This window comes from Taudactylus pleione, unplaced genomic scaffold, assembly GCF_031769625.1.
Source record: "Taudactylus pleione unplaced genomic scaffold, aTauple2 ptg000490l, whole genome shotgun sequence".
Taxonomy (NCBI): domain Eukaryota; kingdom Metazoa; phylum Chordata; class Amphibia; order Anura; family Myobatrachidae; genus Taudactylus; species Taudactylus pleione.
In genome coordinates, this window is record NW_028284892.1 from 1,029,560 (window position 1) to 1,050,909 (window position 21,350).

Consider the following 21,350-nt stretch of genomic DNA (forward strand, 5'->3'; position numbering starts at 1 on the left):
ATTGAGCGATTATTGATGGCCTGCGCATGGCTCTGAGTCACTCTGTGCATGAATCAACTTTCCATACCGTAGTCACAGCGAGGATTTATTTGCAAAGTGATTGGTTGGGGACAGTTTGGATGGCTGAAACGCAGATGTCGCAACCATTTTCTGGCCGTGTCACAGCCTGCATCTGCAACCCCGTATGCAGTAAAAATGGCTCCGGTCTCCATTATGGTGACCGTTCTGCACGATCTTAGGGTTACTCAGACGATTATCAACTGATTTGCGGACGATGCTGCGTCTTTGTACAAAGTCATTTTAGATTTGCAAAGCTGCCGGTGGGCATCACACTACAAATGCTAGCGGCTCTGACATTTGCGTATTTTCGCACAGCTGCTGTGTACAAACTTGCGGCAGCATTAGAGTCCACAGGGCCGTAGCTAGGGTAGTGCGGCCGGTGCCATCGCACAGGGAACCGCAGGTCAGGGGGTGCTGCTTGGGCCTGTCAATTTACTGTTATCATTCTCACTTGTAGCTTCCTCTTATTTCATCCCCAGCATCTCCTGGCCTCTCCTATCTCTTCCCTGGCCCTTCCCCATGAGGCTATGACCCTTTTTTGGTAGCGTTATCAGGGCCGAAACTAGGATATCCGTCACCCGGTGCAAGGCAGCAATTTTGCACCCCCTCCCTTCCTGTACCTGGATTTTGGCCTTGCCCCTCCATAAGGCAGTGCACTACTCAGACGTCCCTGGTATAGTGACTTACATTATTCCACACAGCATAATGCCTATTACCAAAGTGCCACTTACATATTTGCCCGACACCATTTTATATCCCACAGTAAGGCTTCTATAAAATTATCTGCTCGTTGCCAGGGGGTTTATGCTCGTTGCCAGGGGGTTTATGCTCGTTGCCAGGGGTTATATGCCTGTTGCCATGGGGTTTCATGCTCATTACCAGGGGGTTACATGCTCATTGCCATGGGGTTTTACGCTTGTTGCCAGAGGTTTTCATGCTCGTTGCCAGGGGATTTATGCTCGTTACCAGGGGTGCTATGCTCATTGCCAGGGGTTACATGCTCGTTTCCAGGGGGGTTTATGCTCGTTGCCAGGGGATTTCACGGGAGAAGATGCAGCTTTCGGCATCTTCTCCCGGCAGCGCCCAGCGTTCCCGGCACTTCCGGGAACGCTGTGTGCATTGCGCTCTGCTAACAGATACTAGAATTCCAGTAGGACCTCTAGCATCTGTCTCTCCCTTGGCGACTGCCATTTTTGGATGGCCGCCGGATGGCTGAGTCAGCTTTTTTCACCCCCCCCTGCAATCCCCACCCGGTGCGCGTGCACCTCTAGCCCCCCCCTAGTTGCGGCCCTGGCGTTATGTCCCTATTTGAAAAATGAGCGGGGCGCCAATGCTCTTTCTGGCACAGGGCACCAAAAAGTCTAGTTACAGCTCTGAGCGTCCATCTGTCAGGTCCTTAGTCAATTGCTTCCAATTTCCTATACTCCCATCATGACACAGCTTCTATCCTTCATCTGCTGAGTTCTCTGTGCTGCTGTGAATATTTTGATCTACTTGGTTACAGATTGTCTAATCCGCTCCCACTTCAAGACTGGGGGCCTGATTCAGAGCCGGACGCTATTTGCGCTCGCTCGTTCAGAAAAAGGGGCTGGCTATTTAAATTGATCGCTCGCTCTTTGCGGTCTGTTGACGCTTCTGAGCGAGCGTCCGAAACATGCGCTCACTATTTTGTAAAGCTGCCCCTTGGCCGTTCGCATCCTACGTCATCTCCGCTATTTATTAGATTAATCGAGTACATCGAAAGGCGTATGAACTGCTCGCTATTCTTGTGGTAGCATTTTCCTACCGCAATCATGCGAGCAGTTCAGGCTAAAAGACAACCAAGTGACTTGGTCGATGACGCTGCTTTGTTAATTATGCACACCCTTAAAACGCCCTTTTGACCGTTTGGCACGCCTACGTTCGGATCTCCACTCCCCGTTTTCAAGCACCTTCCCCTGTTACCACCCACAAACGCCTCATCCTGTCACTCAAATTATCAGGCATTCGCTATTTTGCGAGCACACGATTTCCGACCGCACTGACTGGTTGGCGCATGCGCATTACAACCCATGCGCAGATGTGCGAACATCGCTCGGAGCGAATGAGCGGCCGCTTACGAGCAGCTCTGAATCAGGCCCTGGGTTCACAGACTCTCAGAAGATAACAACATTGCCCTTATCTGAGTAAACAATTGCACCTAGATCTTATCCTTTAATAATACATTCAGACAACATTCAGACAACAATCAACCTTTAGCAGTTTTTAAAAGATGAAATTACTGCTATAAACGGCAGTCAGCCAAAATTTTAAATATTGTGAGTGATCCTCCGATTGGGTCGTAAACCCTGTGACATTGAAACGTACATAAGATCACTTGGGCTTAGACCCGATGCTTCTGTGTGTGGTGGGATATTTATCTTATTTTTATATGCTCTGTCCTATTAATTGGCAAGAATGACTGCAGTAAGACACTGGCCAGTGGTTCTATTACTTTCTTTTTTTTTTTTTTTTTAAACAATTTTCCTGTAAAAAAAAATAACCTTGAATTTTAAATAGCTTATTACAGAATTTGCAGTCTCCCCTCTTGATATTCACCAGGTATTATTACAGTGAAGAGGATCTGAAACAGCTGTTTTTTATTCTCTTGTGATCTAAAACTTTTACTAGATGGGATGGAGGGGAAGGGAGGGGGGTAACGGGTGGGTTTGCAGCAATAATTGTCTAAAAGATAATAAATAGTATTAAAAAGTGGAACAGAACCACAGGGAGCCAGACCGCATTATCTCCTCTACTAAACTTTACAGTGTCCATACAACCGAGGCCAGAGGACTTAACCTGTGCTGTACGCTAGATGGCCTTTCGTATGAACTTCTACAGAAATTATCTAACCAGAGCCATGTGTTTTCCTACAGGCCCAACAACTACCCACTTTCAATATTCACCTTTCAGGGAGTTGAGTCATCACCTCCAACACAAATCATCTGGTTGTGATTGTCCTAATGACCGATCTTTCAGATGCTGTGAGAGTGTCCGTCATGTACTGACCATTAGTAATGTGGTCGGTGACTAGAGGAGTAATGAATGAAGAAGATATCACAAGTACACGACTGCTGTTATGTCTATAGGATTGTAGGAGATTTCTTGTCAAGCGTTGCTTTGTGTGAAAGAAAAACTAATGCTGATTCCAAAAAGACATTGGGGCCTTCATCCACATACTGCAGCCTCGACAATGCTTCCCGACAGACATCTGATATTTCCCCATCAGAGAATGGGGTTCAGAGGTCTTGTTGGACTTGTATACTCAGACATTTGCAGTTAAGTAGGGCCAACTGAGCGTCCACATCACAGAATGTATAGGAAACTTTATACCCAAGAAATTAACCTTTTAACTAGAAGTGTAGGCTGCCCCACATCATTCATTTTTGTGGTACAAAAATAAACCTTTCTGCTATAATTTGAAGTATGAATTTGTTTCATATACACACAGCAGGAAGGTAATTGTATACAATATTTAATTTTTTTGCATGAAACAAAGCTTATGTACATTGATTGAACCATCAGAAAATGTCACCTGCTAGAAAAGTGTTTATATTTTGGAGCATTTCAGATTAGAGATTCTCAACCTGTAGCAGCTTCCAATAAAAAAAACAAAAAAAAAAAAACAACATTTAATATTTGACAATGAGAGAGAGAAAAATAATTTTGAGATTTTAAGTATTGGTAAAGGAATACATAGGGCGGGATTCAGTTAGCCCCGCTTATTAGGAATTTCTTTTTGGAGCTCCTGAGACCCAAAAATAAACCCTCATTGCTGTGCAGTTATTAGGTAGTAATTGCCAGTTAACGCACAAGATCCAATAACATGTGTTATGGTTGATTTAGGATTTTTATTCTTTTATCAGCACATAAATCAATGGGATTCTGCTAGTGACACCATTGCTATTGCCATGGTAATGACGTCCCCCTGTGCTTTTCCATGGTAATAGACTATTTATCAAGTATTGTAACCGTACCACATCAATCCCTGCTCTGTAATAAATAAAAATCACTTTAAAATTTATTTCAATAAAGAAATTATTTGAAAAAAATTTTTTTTATTTTTTTTATTATATATTTTTATTTTATCTATGTTTTATATATTTACCTAATTTCTCAATCATGCCCAAAGGTTGGCACAAAAATTATTGTTCTTTGATAAATAGGGGTGATGGAGTTTTTATATTGCCATGATAAGCAGAGATTAAAAATAATCCTTATTGTCGCTTAAGAAGTAGGCCCCACTGTGTCCGAAAGTATTAGTATATGTAAGTAAAACTCCTTTGAATTAACACTAGCAAAAGTGACATGGTGGTTACCTGTGACAAAGATATACAGTAGGCCATAGGTTCCCAACATTTTTTGAATAGCGGCGCCCTAGTGTATCAGCAATGTTTTCATGGCACCTGTAACCCAAAATTTCGTTATTGAGAATTCAGAAAAAAAAAATGTAGTGAAGTAAATTTTGCTTATCCTTGGGTTCAGTTATGTGGGGGCGGTGGACAGGTTTGCACTTCTGTTTGTCCACAAATTTACATTACATTGACCCCCCCCGGAAGGGCAGGCAAGCCTCCCCCTTCCCCCCCCCCCCCCAACTCCTTACTAGAAACCCCCGCAGCGGGGGGCCCGATGACGTGATTCGCGTTATTGTGGCTCCGCCCCCTGCTTCACAATGCCTTTATTTTCTTCATTGTGAGGAGGGGGCGGGGCCATGATGACTCGATCGTGCGGCCCGGCCCCAACACGGACCCATTGCCCGGCCACGCCCCCCCCGCTGTTTGCAGGCATTCAGCTCCCTGCCGGAAGGATAGAGCTGAATGTCGGCAAGTATGCCCAGGGTGCCACGGGGCACAGTTTGGGAACCACTGATATAGGGGATACATCCGGCTTGTCAACAAACATTATGAGACACCGGGATGTCGGGGGACGTAGTCTGCATCCCGGCATTCAGAATCCCGGCGGCGGAATGCCGGGATGTAGTACCCAACCCAATGTCAATAAGCGTACAAATGCTACTTACAGTATTTTACACATGCCGGCAATACAGCTGTCAACCTGCTGTTAGTTAATCATGTTTACAGTTGTACTACTGGTGGGCGTAAAATGCTGTAACACTTGCCGACATCTAAGTGTCTGCAATCAGGTGTCCGCATTCTGCTTTGTCAACAAACAACTTCTCAGATATAGTACTAACCTAACATGATTCAAACCATTGAGCCGCCCAGAGAGATACTGTACGATTCCCACGCTAGCACTGGCTGTGTTAATAGGAGCCTGTAAAGAGTTTGTTTCCTGTATGAAATGAGAATAGAGAGTGGGGGAACCTTTCATTCACAAAACTTAATGATATCCAGATAGTCTCTCCATGCTCCAGGCAGAACTAGATCTCCCTGACTGAGCCCAGATGACAATTTTGCATTACAAACTCTTGCAATTGGCAGAAATCCCAATATTCCGTGATGGCTCTTTTATTTTAATATTTTTGAAAGTGGGTCCCCCAATGGACCCCCAATGTTGCCTTCAGCCGTAAGACTCACTGCGCCTATTGCATGAAGGTGACGACTAGAGCTCACAGCACCGGATAACACAATCTGACTCCATAGATAATTATAGTCCTATAATGACTTTTGATGATTATTTGATCTTTTGGATTATAAATGCAAATGGTATAATTACAGGGAAAATATCATTGCCTGACAACATGTTCTCCTTGTTTCTTTTGTATTTTTATGTCATGGAGGCCGTACTTAATAGTGATCCAATTCTTCAAATGGACCCTATGAACATAAATGGATTTGGTACAAAAAGTCGCCGTTCAGAATATGCAAATGTCGATATTTACAATATCGACACTGACCCAATTGACAATGCTTTTTTTTTTTTTTTCCATACAGCTGTCAACTAATCCTAAACCTAACCGTAATCCTAACCAAATGTCGATGTCCGTATCAACAATATGAAAATTTTTTTTAATCTTAATTTATTATATTGCACAAAATACTGTTTTATATGTTACTGTCTTGCCTTTTTCAGATTAGTCTTTCACAGGTTGTTCAATATTCACTGCCATATTTGTGTGTATTAAAGCTTGGCGGGTAGCCCATGTGCAACACACCCACTCACCCTCTCTGCAACGCTCCCCTGCCATGATTGTTGCTGGCGACCATCTTTCAGGTGACATTTTCAAAAGATGGTGCATGCACAGAAGATCACAAAGGCTCTGGCTTTTCTGGGCTGGTGCCATCTTTCTGAAGCCATCGCTTGGAAGATGGTCGCCAGCAGCAATAATGGGGCGTGTGGCCCATTGCTCTGCGCACAGTAGGGCCTCCTTTGATCCAGGGGCCCCTGTGCACCACACACCCTGCACCATTATAGATATACCACTGGTCCAGTGGCCTCACAAGGGGAGTGTGGGCCGCACTCGGGTGTCACCCGCCGAGGGGTGACTCCAAAGTGCCGACTCCCACTTTGACAAGAGCCGGGTGCTGTAGTGTAGCATTACGTGCAGCACTCTGATCCTCACAGTGAGAGAGCTGGCACTGCAGATACACTGGTTCCTGGGGGCAGTCCACACCTCCAGGACACCCCGGAGAGATGAATACGTGGGTGTTTGGCCCACGCCCCCTACCTGTGATGCCCCGCCCCTTCTACTGGATGTCACCCAGTGGAAGGTCGCCACTCCACTGCTCCTACCTCTTTTACTCCCATAGATTAAATTCCTTGAATGTATACAATGCAGCAAGATGTCAACAGTCAATGTCAACATCGACGTTAGGCCATCAACCAATATATGAACATTCTATTCGGTTGACATGATGATGTTGGCACGTTCAGAATGTCTCTTTAACATGTCTAAACTACAATGTCGACATAATCACCATATGCTTTTACCTGCCCACTTGATGATGGTGTGATTGCATCATGAAGTCAGTCACACTGCATCTCCTGGAAGTGATGCATTAACAGTAAGGATGCAGTCGGGATGCCGACAGTCTAAATGCCGACCATCTGCATCCCGACTGTTTAATCCCAGCAAGTGTCTAATGACCGGCATCGAAATCCCGACGCCTGTCATTAGACCTACGCCGGTAGCCCGACACTTGGCTGGGACAGCTGGGTGGGGGTGGGAAGGTTAGGTTAGTAAATAGAAAAAAAATACCTGTCAGGATCTCACTGCCGGGCTTCCGCTGTCAGGATTTGATTCATACTGATCCCGGTATGTATGCCTATAATGAATACACTAATGATATCCCTACTCAGATTCTAAATAATGATGTGAAAACTCCCCTTTTATAAAGATATTGCAGGTGGTATGTACTATGCATCGCATTATGGATGCGGTACATCCCGCCATGGAATGTATCTCTCTTGGATTTTTGTCCAGTTTCCCTTTAGTACATCCCGACCTGGGTCTGAGCCACGCGCAAGTACAAATGGTATTGTGAGTTTGAATGAGTTGCACACAAAAGACTATTGCGAATGAGTCCTAATGCATACGCATCTATGCGATCACACAGCCACCAATATATATTTCTGTACACCAGCAGCCCTCCTGCATGGGGTAGCTTACAGCTACCCCATGCAGGAGATCAGGCTGAATTTGGCATCCAGCATACATGCGGGCAAAACTGAATACTGGGCACCAACAATACCATTCTCTTTCACGCCTACCCATTGTTGCCACCCAGAAAGATCAAGGTGTGTAAATGGTGCCGTTGGACAGGGCAGAGTACCCTGGGGGTGGCAATCTCTGCCCCACAGCCCCTGCATCTGGCTAGCTGGGTGCCTGGAACAGTGCCCTGTAGCCAGTATCGCTGCAGTCTGTACAGACATTCGGAGCATAGTCAGTGATGTCACGCGCTCAGGGGGCGGGGCTGACACGCCCTGTTACGGCACTGGCTGAGATACATACCACACCACGAATCATGCGTATATTGGCAAAGATTGGTATGCAGTCAATGACTCATGCGCCATATGAAAAATCGCTAGATGTCGCCACAATCAGACCTACATGCGACTTGTACATATAACAACACAACCTGTGTATTTATATTTAAATTACTATTCCCAGCCTGTAAACCTAGAGCATGACAAGTCTGAATACAATGGTTATTGTCAGATGAAGAGTGCAGAGTCAGCGGACCTGGATATCATTAAGCGGATAAATCAGCCGCTGTCCTCCCACGCTTGGGGTCCTGTCTGCCACTCCTTACTGCACCTCTGGAAGCTGTAGGCACAGATCCAAACACATATAAAGGAATGAGATGCATGAACCAAGCCCAGATTTCTCTTCCCATCCTCAGGACCCCCTGGCCGCCTCCCAGCTTCTATACTTCTGGGAGAATTCGCAGCCCTGGGCTGGAGGCTAGTCACTGCCTCGGTCAGGAACACACCAACTCCCGTTCTGTTAGGCTGGGTGGCCCCGGGATACAGAGCAGCCCCCCCCCCCCCCCCAACAAACTCCATCAGCTCAGCCTCGGCCAAAGTCTTTTCTGGGATTCAGTTTGCAAAAAAAAAAAGAGAGTAACAAATCTTTATGGGTCTGTAAGTGAATCAAGATTCCCGCTGGATTTAATTAAACTCACTCATAGGCTTTCAACTCTGCAAAAGAGGTCTGGGAAATGGGATTTTAAAAGCAAGTCCCAGATGCATGCTAGTTTATATTAACTGCTAACAGAAAAATAACCTGGATGAATGTATTTGAAGAAAAGTGTAGGGGGAGATGTATCAAACCTTGGTGAGATGGACGTTAATCTCCATTGTCATTTCATAGACTCTGGTAGATAAATGACAGCTAGATGCTGATTGGTTGCTTTGGGCAACTTCTCCCCCTTTATCACTCCAAGGTTTGATTCATTTCCCCCTGTTATATTATGGGCACACAGAATAACATACCATTTATACCATATTTGTCCGTCTAAAGGTCATTAGGTTTAGATCAGTGATTCCCAACCTCTGTCCTCAAGGCACGCTAACAGTCCTGGTTTTAGTGATATCCATGGTTGAGCACAGATGGTTAAATCAAAATAACTGAGGTACTAATTAAGTCATTTGTGCTCAAGCATGGCTATCCCCAAAACCTGGACTGTGCTTTTGAGGACCGTGGTTGGGAACCCCTGATCTAGATAGACAATGGAAGATAGACAGGCAATAGGTCCCTCCCTGGTGCCTAACCCTCCCTCCTGCTGCCTAATCCTAACCTTTGGAGTAAGTGCCTAACCCTGTTGACCTAATGACCATGTCGCCATTGTTACTAGTCGACATTAAGTGTGTCGACCTTCAGTCCCTGTCGACCTATTGCCTGTCTCTCTAGAAAATGTAGATCTAATGACCGGATACCTGTCTAAAGCCGGCCATACACTGTGCGATATGCGACGGGAGATCCGACATATCGGGTGGTCCCCACACACTGTGCGATTGGGTGGCTGACCATCCGATACACCGGCTCCCCCACCCACATAGCGCTGCATGGGATCGCACATCGCATCCCCAGATCGCCTAAATCTGCAGTAAGAGCTGGTGGTGTGATGTAAGACCCCCCACGGGTGCGTGCGCTGTCCGATATCATGCCCACACACTGGGCCTGATTCAGACCCGGTCGCAAGCGCTGAGCGCTCGCAATCAGGTCGATGGTGGCCCAGAGCGCATGCGCACGACTGAGCCGGCTCCGTCATGCGCGAGACCCGGATATCGACTGGCAATCCGTCGCTCCGGGTCTCGCACCAAAAGGGGCGTGCTCTTGATGAGTGACAGCACGCCCCCTTTGGTGGGCACCCCGGGAGGGTTGTCTGCCCAGACGGAGGCGTTCCCATGAGAACGCCTACCGTCTGGGGGCGGCCCCACTGACATCACAAGTGATGTCAGTGGGAGAGCTTTCGGCTCTGCTAGAGCCGAAAGCTCTCTGGGACTTGCGGCAACGAGACCCTCCAACAAGGGTCTCATCGCAAGCCTGTTTGGTCGCGATGGTCTTGACCATCGCGACCATCATCATGGCCGCTTGCATTATCTGTGGGCCGCTCCATAAAAAATAAACTCCCTGATTCAGAGCGAGCGCTCTGTCAGAGCGTCCGGCTCTGAATCAGGGCCACTGTGCGATATAGCAACCAAATCTTACCAATCCGTCGGATCAGCTGCTTTATCGCACTGTGTATGGAGGCCTTAAATATGCTCAGTTACCCTTGCCTGTCCACTGTGACCACCCACGTCTATCTTCTCTACACTCTGTGCCACAGTCCAGATAGACCTACCTGCTGAAAGATCTGGGGGACGCCTGAATTTCAGGGAGTTCCCACGGACTCTTAGCAGAGTAGGCCACTCCTACACCCCGCCCACTTTCTAGTGAAATGGACAAGATGGTGTGCGCAATAGCATTTGATCCTATTGGTCCCGCCCCCACTTTGCAAATCGCCCCCCCCTACAGTGACCACATGCGTCTCCCCTCTGGGAGAAGAATAAAAAGCTGGTAAGTAATGGGGTGTTTGGCATACAGAGAATCATCCATAAGGAACATACTGGGTGGGATGTATGACTCATCACATTTCGCTTGCGATGCATCCCACCAATCATATATCATGTATGTCGGCGTAAATTATGCATGAATAAAATCACAAAGGACCGCTCTCCTGGTAAGAGCTGTCTTGGGCCCTAAATCAAGAAGTCTTTCTATCGCAAAGAAGTCCTTCTGCACATTCGTCGAGTGACGCACGTGCTGGGAGGGATCCGATTGGATCGCTCTCACAGCACTTTGCGAATAGAAGCCCATAGGCTCCTATTAGTTAACGCCATCTAAAGATTACTTTGCCCACCGCATCCAAGAATATCACATTCCAGAGCTTGGAGCATATGCGTTAAGCGTCCAAACATCTGGATACGTTCTTTTCGGATGTTTGACCGCAATGGTGCATCCCAGCCACAGACGTGTAGACTGTGTGACAAATCTAGACGGACATATCATACTTCCCAAATACAGGGATATCCAACCTACCACTCTTGATCTGTGTTTTGTGTGAGCTGCTGTCTGGGAATGGACAGACTGAGGATAAGATTCGTAACCTCTGATGGAATATTTAGCAATAGTATTATATTCCGAAAGCGCTGAGTGTGTGCTGTGTGTGTAGTCCTATTGTTTGTGTTGAGCTGCAGTGTAGATGACACTATAATAAATATATTTATTTTAGCACGTACCAGTTATTTCATTAATATCTAAACTAAATAAAATGACAATGGGTAAAAAAATGATTAACACTATCCCATTCATTCAACATGTTCATTGACTCTAAACATAGTTGAAAGTGACACAGGATATACACATAAGTTATGTACACATTAAACTGTGCACCCAGTGGTCCGATAGGCGATGGGTCATCATATTGGGCGGCTGGTGCATATAGATCCAGTGCCCGACCACCCAATATGTCCACTGCATTGGGTCATCAGTCGGATTGAGCTGCATGTAGGGCCGACTTGACTATGCGACTGATGACTAAACTGGAGCGCATCTGACATAGTGGATACACATTAGACGATATTGACAATATAAATCGGATTGTCTGAAATATCGTCTGTGTATCCAGCTATAGATATACAAATAACTTATGATACTGAGCTTAGAATTGCGCTTCACTTGATAAAGCGAGGTATTCCCCCTATCTGATCTTTTATAGATCACTTTACTTTTCAGATTTCGCAGAGAAGCCTCCTCTGTCCTTGCAAGACTTTCTTAATACATTACCCCAGTATATATATTTATTATTGCTGCGATGTGCGGAGCTGAGAAATAATTTGGGTTAAAGGGCCTAATTCAGAGTTGTACGCAAACCTGATGGCTCCATACATCTCCAGTGTTATTGGATATGAGCAGAAGTCACACATGTGCAGATCCTGATGTTGCTCGCAGTGTCCCAAACGTAGCAGCATGATTAACACGCTGCTTGCTTTTGGGACAGCATAATCCAGTGTCCCTGAAATTGGGGGAGGGGTGTCGGTGTGCCGACCCAGTGGATTCATCCTTTGTTGACGCAGTGTAAAGTCACCAGACGTTCCGAGTGGCCGATGTTCACGCAGTTGGTCTGATGCTGCATCATCATGCAGAATTTGCATATTATCGCACAGCGCCGGTTACAGCATCAATCCCAAAATGCGGTGCTTGATAAATATACCCTATAGGGAGAGTTGTATGCAAATCTGAATTAGACCTGTTTGCATAGAACTCCTAATGAGGGGCATCAGCGCATGTGCATGACAGGTCCTGTGTCCTCGCACGCTGTGGCCCCTGAGCTGCAGCCTGATTGACAGGCTGTGGCTGTTTGGGGGCAGGGCGTGGGTGGGCCCGGCCTCCTTTCTGAAAAACTGGGCATGTCTCCCCCTTTGTTTTCTGGGAGTGCCACAGTCTGCATCTTAAGCCGCAGACTTCATATCCCCGGCTATGGAGCTGTGAATGGGGGAGAGTAACCTGGGGGTTACTCAGATTGCTGATGGTCTCGCAGAAGAGCAGATTCTGCATCAAATGAGTCAGAACAATGTGTAGCCAGCCGGTCCGACGGGCAACGGGCCCCAGCATCGGCAAATGCATGCTCACTTGCACTATGCACGGGGCGACGGCACGATGTAGGATGCCATGCTGCATTCGGCAGCATGGCATCGTACATAGGGCCTGATTCAGAGCCGTTCGCTATTTGCGGTCGTTCGTTCAAAAACAAGGGGTGGCTATTCAAATGATCCCTTCGCAAATTGCAGTCTGTTCCCACCTCTAAGTCTGAACGAGCGCGCAAAACATACGCTCGTTTATTTGATAAAAACGCCCCCTGGCCGCTCGCACCATACGTCATGTCCGCTATTTATTAGATTAATCGAGTACATCGTACAGCGTATGAACTGCTCACTATTCTTGTGGTTGTTTTTTTCAACCGCTATTTTGCGAGCAGTTCTGAGTTAAAAAAAACCAAGTGACGTGGTCAATGACGCTGCTGTATTAATTATGCACTCCCTTAAAACGCCCATTTTGACCTTTAAGCACGCCTGCGTTCGAATTCCACTCCCCCGTTTTCAAGCACCTTCCCCTGTTACCACCCACATACGCCTCATTCTGTCACTCAGAATAGCAGGCACTCGCTATATAGCGTACAAACGATTTTCGGCCGCACTGACTGGTTCGCGCATGCGTACTAAAAACCGTACGCATGCGCAGATGTGCGAACATCGCTCGGAACGAGCGTACTGCCGCTAGCGAGCGGCTCTGAATGAGGGCCATGGTCTCTTCTGATTGACCACGCAGCAAGACCAACCAAAAGAGCGCATGCGATCGCCGTGGGAGCGTGCAAATTGGGCGTACACACTTAATGATATGCCCGATGTTTGTCCTTTCCGATTTGCCCGGAAACCACAAAAAGGGGTGATATTGTGTAAGTGCGTACGCACCTTTAGGAGGAGGCGTCCATTTACACCGGACTCCTCCTCCTTCTGCATTACTGTATTAGATGTACGGTACTGACCAGCCACTTCCCTGCCGCTGTGCAATACCATACATCTCTATCAGGCCCATAGTGCATACCAACACACAATCACACCTGAACAAAGATCATGTACATAAGAAAGATGATGTACAAAAATACTCACATGCACATACAAGAATAATTTACATGTTTTTTGTTTTGTTTGCCATTTAATGCCCATACTGTAAGTGACAAATGTATTTACTTGACTATAGTACAAACAGGGCTGGCCTGTGACTGAATATCTTACTTATTTCTTTTCATTATACATTTTGAGGCTCCTTAGTATAGTAGATTGTAGAATAAACAATATTATACACCGATAAAGTTAAAGCACTCTGGGGCCTATCAAGGTGTTTTTGTGTTTGGTTTTTTTTTTTTTTTTTTTTTTTTAAATCAGATTATGCAGAGGTTGCAGCAGAAGTTTATGCAATATTTAAGGTATCACCACTATGTACAGCCTAATCTCCATCAATGGGGACCACTATGTACAAAACTGCTTTTCGGAGTTTGGCACCGCTGATTGCCCCCTCTGTAGCTCTCATTGCCAGTCCATTCCATATCACACTGACCCCCTCACTGCAAACGCACAGTGACCTCCATCCTAGGACAATCATTGCCCTCCATAGCACACGGAGCCCCTAACAGCACAAACTGACCCAGTTACTGCCCACCTCACAGCACTCACTGACCTTTTTCACAGCATCACATACTGCCCACCTCTCAGTGCCACATACTGCCCCCAGCAGCACAGCAGGGGACTGAGTGACAGTGAATCGGTGTCACTGACTGCGGGCGTGGCATTGTTGAATGCCAGGCCGTGACCCTCCTTTTACTCAGCCATGTACCCTGCCTAATGATGGGGCCGGCCCAGGATACAAAACCTAGTCTTTAATTGCAAAATAAATAATTGAGTGGAATTAATGTTACAATGAAGCAGAAAATGCAACAAATGTTTAGGTCCTTTGGAGGCTCTGACACAGACCCCGGCAGTAGATGAGTTAAAGCATCTAGCAGTATTCAAACCAGTGACCTAAGTGTGAGTCTGCTGCCCAGTGCAACCCACGGCTGCTCACAGGGAAACTTATTTATTGTTCCAAGTCACTGACCTGAGGGAGGAACTTTCACAAACTTCTGGTCTAATGCTGGCCTGGCCAACCTGTATCTCTCCAGCTGTTGTGAAACTACAAGTCCCAGCATACCCTCCCACTGATCAGCTGGTAAAGTGTGGAGAGTCACAGGTTGGCCAAACCTGGTCTAATGCAACCAATCTCAGGTCAACAACACAAGTTTAGCCGAGTCCTTTACATTAGAAATTCATCTCTCTAGGCACCTTTTATTCAGCCTTTGGGGTGTGAGTTGCCTTGCATGATGTATTATTTATTAACCCTGTTAACTGCTTCCAACACTTTACCCTGGGTTATGCACGAGGCAACTCGCACCTGATTGAAAATGCCTCATATGTTCATTGCATTTGGTATATGTAAATACCTAGGAGGTAAAATGCAGCTAAATGGGGATAAACAATGGACTGTTTTAATGTGTTTTTAAAAAGTACCATTATTTCTATTTGTTGCAACACGTACAGGTGTCCACATATACCGTGTAACGATTTTTACTTGCTACTGTATGTGATCATATGGATCGTACAAATATATAACTACACGTGACAAGCAACTTAACAGATGTAAACAGACGCGTTTTGTGTATATCTCGGTAGATGTATTGATTGTAATTAAGCTGTTTTCTGTGCATGCTCAAAAGTTGATTCATGTGTGGTCAAATGCAGATTGATTATTCATAACGTAATTTTATTTAAATTTGTTCTAAATCCTCAATTTGCACGCCTGGGCAGTCTTATACCTCATACCCTCTGGCATTACAATTCCTATTTTATGCTGATTTTTAAATACATGTAAATTAATGTCAAAACCCATTGTACCAGATGTGACTATAGACACTACTGTATTTACATCTTGCACACACTAGTTAAACACACGTATCAATGGGGTTCCAAAAAGTCTGTTCATCTCCATCAGAATGCATTATAAACAATGTCACATGCAGTTAGCAAAGGTTTAAATCAAACTTGCCTACTCTACCAAAATATCCAGGAAGATATTCCCTCCCCAGATCTTCTCTATTGCAGTGATAGTGACGGTAACCATTTTGCGTCATAGGCCTGCTCCTGTTTCTTGATGCCTCAGATCAAAATATTATGCAGTAGAGGGCTGGACTGTAATTTAAATCGTGTCACCACAGCCCCTTATCACTTGTACCTCCCCTCCATGACCTCCCAAAGGGTATTCTGAAAGTAGGCAGTTAAGGTATAATTTGTCTTTAATGTATGCGATCGGCTTGAACATAAGGGCTGGTCTAGGCATCGACTACAAAAACACTTTCTTGATAAAAATTTTTGCAAATTGCTAATGTACACAAAAACCACATATGAATCGTATCGAAAAAAATGCATGACTGTTTACATTATAATTACTTGTTTTCATATGCCTTTAAAAAAAAACATGCTAAACGCCCCTGACTACGTGCCTCGATTTGATGAGAGCTTTCCCTGCATTTCTCAATATGACATGTATCTCGAATCCAAAAAAATGTGAATATTGACTCTTGTTGCATGAGGTTGTATTTAGGTTTAGAGATGAATTTCTAGACATTTTTCTGTCCGAATGCCAAATTCTTCCATCTGCCCAAACACAACTGTCTTCAGCGACAAAACATCCTCCACTTCCTGTTTTCCACTCGCTGACTTCCTGTGTTTACATTTCATCTGAGAGCTGATTGGTGGACAAGTGCTTATACTTAAAATGTGTTAGAACTCCATAAGGCCCTCAGTAAAGTATGTGCTTTATATTATTTTCTTCATTCTAACGTAAAACCTATTTATCGATTCCTTTACAGAATGAAGATAACGCAGGCGCTCTCCATTATACCGATTATATTGTTGCTGGCGAATATACAGCTTGGCACATCTCTCAACCCCAATGACCCCAATGTCTGCAGTTACTGGGAAAGGTAAAAAGAAAACAAGGCTTTTACGTTGGGGCCATGCATTCTGCTCGGCTTATAGAGCCAGTGTAATTCATACCATAGTGCTATCATCACACAGAGAGGAAACAGCTGGCCACGCTAGTCTTCCTGCTTCCGGCTTTGTCATTGGATCACTCTGGCTTAATAAACTTGGTTTATGCCCTCTAAAGGTTGACGGCATCATACACTGTACGTTACATGACAATAGCGGCAATTTACAGTAAATATGTACAATATGGATGCTAGCATTATTAGTTTTAGCAATAACATGTGCTGTTTACTAAGCTGTTAGGAGCTGATTGGCTGGTACCTCTTTAATACTGTTCACTTTATCTCCTAACTGCCATTTTTCAAACACAGCCTGTGACATGGCAGCTGGGAGCTATCTCTTTACTTCCGGGTTCAGACTCGTCCGCGCAACTGTAGCGTGAATTAGTTGCAATGGGCATCTTGATAATCTCCAGCCGACTGGGGAGGAATTGCAAGATTCCTCTCCGGCCAGGCTGCACTATAGAGGCGAATAGTGTAACGACGTCCTTGGTCCCTTCTGTGCCCAAGCTGTAGTCTCCTAAGAAAAAAACGGGACACGAAGGGACCCTAAAAATACTTCCAATGCCAAAATGACCCAAATTAAAATGAGGATAAACCAACTTGCAGATCAAAATAATTTTCCCTATGCCTCAATCCACCCACTAATTAAAAGTAATCTTCTCCCATCCTTGAACTGATTTCCAGTTAAACCTAATATATTCACCGCGCTTCCTGCACAACTCCACGATATTTGCTACGTCGCTAAGCTTCCCCAAAAATTAACCTTGCTGTACCCCCTAAATGCACAAGCCATCGCGGGGACCCTGGGAGGCAAATTCAGAGGTTTGACCAAATTTTTCACCAAAGTGCATCCCACCCATAGGGCCGTATTCAACTAGAGGCGAAAAGTTTAAATCCGCGGAAAAGTATCACGGATGACATAATTTCACCAGGCGGAAACTTTCTGCCGTATTCAATTCCAAAGACTCTTCGCGAACGCGAAAAGTCAATGCAATGTAATCGGCAGAAAAGTTTCGCCTATGAATAGCAGGCGGAAAAAAGTGCAGAATTGCGGTTTTGGGGTGCAAACTTCGGAATAAAAAACCCTGCACCCTTGGGACAGTCCCCCAAAAACTGTCAATTTAAAAAAAAAAAAAAAATACTTTAGAACACCCCAAAAAAGCACTTTCATTTTGGGGGTGAAAGTGCAAAGTTGGGGGGCAAACTTAAAAACTAGCGAAATAGACTTCTTCTGGGGGGTCCCCAAGTATGGGGAAGGTGTCTTTATGATTGCAGGTGCTTGCGGCAGGTGGATTTTTTACGTGATTTAAAACTTCACTTTAGCAACATAAAATATGCTAGCCCCCATTTTCATGTACCCCCAAATTTGCTGGGAATAGTTATTTCCTCAAAAAAATACTGCTTAATGCCATTCTTCACCACTTGTGTTAAGGCGCTAATTGGAACCAATTGTCACACTTGAGTACACCAAATACCTTTTGGGGGTTGTCGGGCAGAGTTCCCCATTTTTGACAGGACTTTTCGTCTAAGTTTCGCTGGGTGCCAATTTCGCGTCCTTCCTAATTGAATATGGGGAATAGCGGCAGCACACCCAATACTTTTTCAAATACTTTTTCGCATGCAAAACACGCAATGTAGGCAAAGTCCCTTCATGCGAAAAGTATCGCGGGTGCGAAACTAATTGCATACGGCCCATAGTATCAATTCAGGCAAAGGCACTTTGCGACCAGTATTTTTGCTCGTTTCCTTGCACCCATATTAAGCAGTAATAACTAATATTGCCGTGAGTTGAATTGCCCCTATGGGGTCCACATACCTTACCTTGGGACTTCTGATAACCTGCTCTGCTTTCAACAGCTATACCATGGCGGTAAAGGAATCCTACGCCCACCCGTACACCAACACCGCCACAGATTCCTGTACGTGGAACTATTTCAAGACATGCACGCAGCCTAAGTAAGTATTACCATGACTGCAAGAAACACTTTCAGGTGACAGTATGAGGAACATTAGGCTTACCCATAGTCCTCTGCTGTGTACAATATATGTAGTGTGTGTGTATGTATGTATGTATGTGTGTATATATATATATATATATATATATATATATATATATATAATTTTACAGTAGCTTTTTAGCTGCTGAAGATACTGTCACAAGCGTGTGAGAGGCATTATAATTTAGCCATGGCATTGCTGATAATTCAACTGTTGTACAAATGAAGTATAAATATTATGTACCTCATGCCTCGAGATGTCACTGGTATCTTTCAGTACTAAAAAAAAAAAAAAAAAAAAGAAACATTGGTGAAATACATGAATAAAATATTAGATAATGAAAAGTGAATTAAACATTCCCCTGGTAATCTAGTGGTGTACACCCCACAGTTTGTGGCTTCATTGATGACGCTGCAGACTAGAGGTGAAACGCGTCTCAGCTGGAGAGTGCATCCGATGATCATTAAGCAATACCCCACTCCCTCTCAAAGAAAACGCTGAAACCCATTGAGCCGTTTCCATAAACTACTTCAAGTTAGTCTAATGTTTACTGTATGACCATATTTGTACATTCATGATATGGCAATGGTGCTTCCCAAAACCTTCGGGTTTGCGTACAACTCAGGATATAGGCAGCTTCACTAATTCCTGTTTCAATCAGGGATTCCTTTATATTTAGGGCCCCATTTAATAAGTCTTAATGCCAGCGACATATTTAGTTTAGTATCGCAGTGCTAATAATGAATATGCTACTGGTATATAAAATTACACCTCTGGCAAGGTCTGGCGGCATCCTCCACTCTGCTGCTGGCAGCCTACCACTGCTGGCGATGGGCTGCTCTGCCATCCACATGACCCTTTCACCCAGCGGGGACACTGCAAGGTCTTAAAGGCTTTGCTGAAGCCGGAAAGGCTGTTGCTGGGTCTTTATTGCCACAAAAAATGATCGGATTGCGCTCGTCATCTAGATGGTGTAAACGATACATTGACCATTACCGCTGTTTGTTAAATATTGAAAGGAGGACATAAGCCCTTTAGCATGCGCTAAAGAGGTCGTCTCGTTGTTAAATGGGGGCCCGTAGGTTTAGCAGAAATGTTTTCCTGTGTAATGATGCATATCAGCAATGTCATTGGGGCTGGCATTAGGGCACATATTTAAAAAGCTTGCATTCAAAACCACTGGCGCCAACCCAGTGTGATATGGATTTTTCAAGACTGGTCCACATGGGACTTCCTTCAATTTTATTTTTTATTTTTTTCCATTTAGGATCATGTATAGGACAGCTTACCGCCAAAGAGTTAAGCTCGACTACAGGAAAAGGTACCGATGTTGCCAGGGATATTATGAAAGCAATGACGTCTGTGTCCGTAAGTCCCATTTCATGATAAATATTTTACACAATCTGTAGTTGATTCCATATGTCGGACCTCTCGCAGCTTGATGTCCCTGCATGGGTCATACAGTACCTCAGATGTCCAGCTCACATTGCAGAATCCCCAGTACTGGAGGAACGGCCAGAAGGACATTCCAGAAGGGATATTTATTGTCTCACAGCTCTGGAATTGACCGTTTTCCAGAAAAATAAGGCATTTCAAAATTTCCATGGAGCCAATAGCATACTAGTATATATGTACAGTATATGCTGTAACCTATCGCATTAGACAAAGTTTGAAGTTTAATGGCTCTGCTGCCATGATGATATTTTATTGCTACAGTAAATAAACAATAGGCCATAACAGCCAGTGTTTACCTTGCCTGCAAAAAGATACATGCATGTGCACCCCCTGCATTGCATCATGGTTTGTCCTGCTCCTTTGTTATGTGCTCCTAACACGGAGATGGGGCCGCGACTGTTCTTTGCTAATGCCGCTATCGACAACTTTAAAACTGAGACACCCACTTGCAGTATCTTGTCTGTGGAACTCCGTCTTGGTGTGTCTTTAGGCACACCATCGGTGCACCACCGCTGCATCAGCAAAACGTGCACCAGCCCTATGAGAGGTGCAGTTTCTCCATCTGAACATGGGCTCCTGTGTGAGAGGGTTTGCATCTTTGGATGCAGCTGCTGCCAGGGACACTCCAGCAACATGCTTAAGTCTGCCTAACCACCCCACTGTGCACCTCCCAGGTGTGCCCACAAAAATCCACACTTCCTGCGCCCAAATCCTTTCTGCGTCCCCGTGCGGTTACAATCGCGACGCATTAGCAGTGCGACTCAGACACATGAGCAGTATTTATAACATTAGTCAACTACGTGAATGTAGGCATTGTGCCCCCTTGGTGTGCAACACAGAATCAGGCCCTTGGTGTCAAAGATATATTATCACTTTGCTCATCATTAGATCTGCAAAAATACAAGGTGCAAATGTCCAACTCATTCCAGCCCTGTTACATCTGGACGTGTAGAAACATTACTCTCTGGAGGAAAGAAAGTGAAATGCATAATATCCCAGTACTAACTGATTCCACATGGCGTGTTTTAGTTATTATGTCTTGTTCACATAAAAATATATAGACACCTGAGGAACTATTAATTTTATACGTATGGGGTTGTACGAATATCACTGAAGGAATGCACTGGTGGTTTTATTAGTACCATTCCGAGAACGCACAGAGGGGACCGACACTCCCTGAATGCACCGAGCGGTCTGTGTGTCAATGACTCTCGTGGAATAGTGGACAATTTT

General features: G+C 44.9%; 1 protein-coding gene across 4 annotated transcripts in view; it reads left to right on the top strand.

The window, feature by feature from the left end:
- The window catches only part of PEAR1 (platelet endothelial aggregation receptor 1), a 93,515-nt gene that overhangs the window by 31,826 nt on the left and 40,339 nt on the right, over positions 1 to 21,350 (top strand). For all 4 annotated transcript variants that reach the window (XM_088449637.1, XM_088449635.1, XM_088449638.1 and 1 more), the window contains exons 2-4: positions 16,485 to 16,598; positions 18,522 to 18,620; positions 19,930 to 20,030. In XM_088449637.1, coding sequence (XP_088305763.1) covers positions 16,486 to 16,598; positions 18,522 to 18,620; positions 19,930 to 20,030 — 313 coding nt within the window. In that variant the 5' untranslated portion in view covers position 16,485. The remainder of the gene's footprint in view (positions 1 to 16,484; positions 16,599 to 18,521; positions 18,621 to 19,929; positions 20,031 to 21,350) is intronic.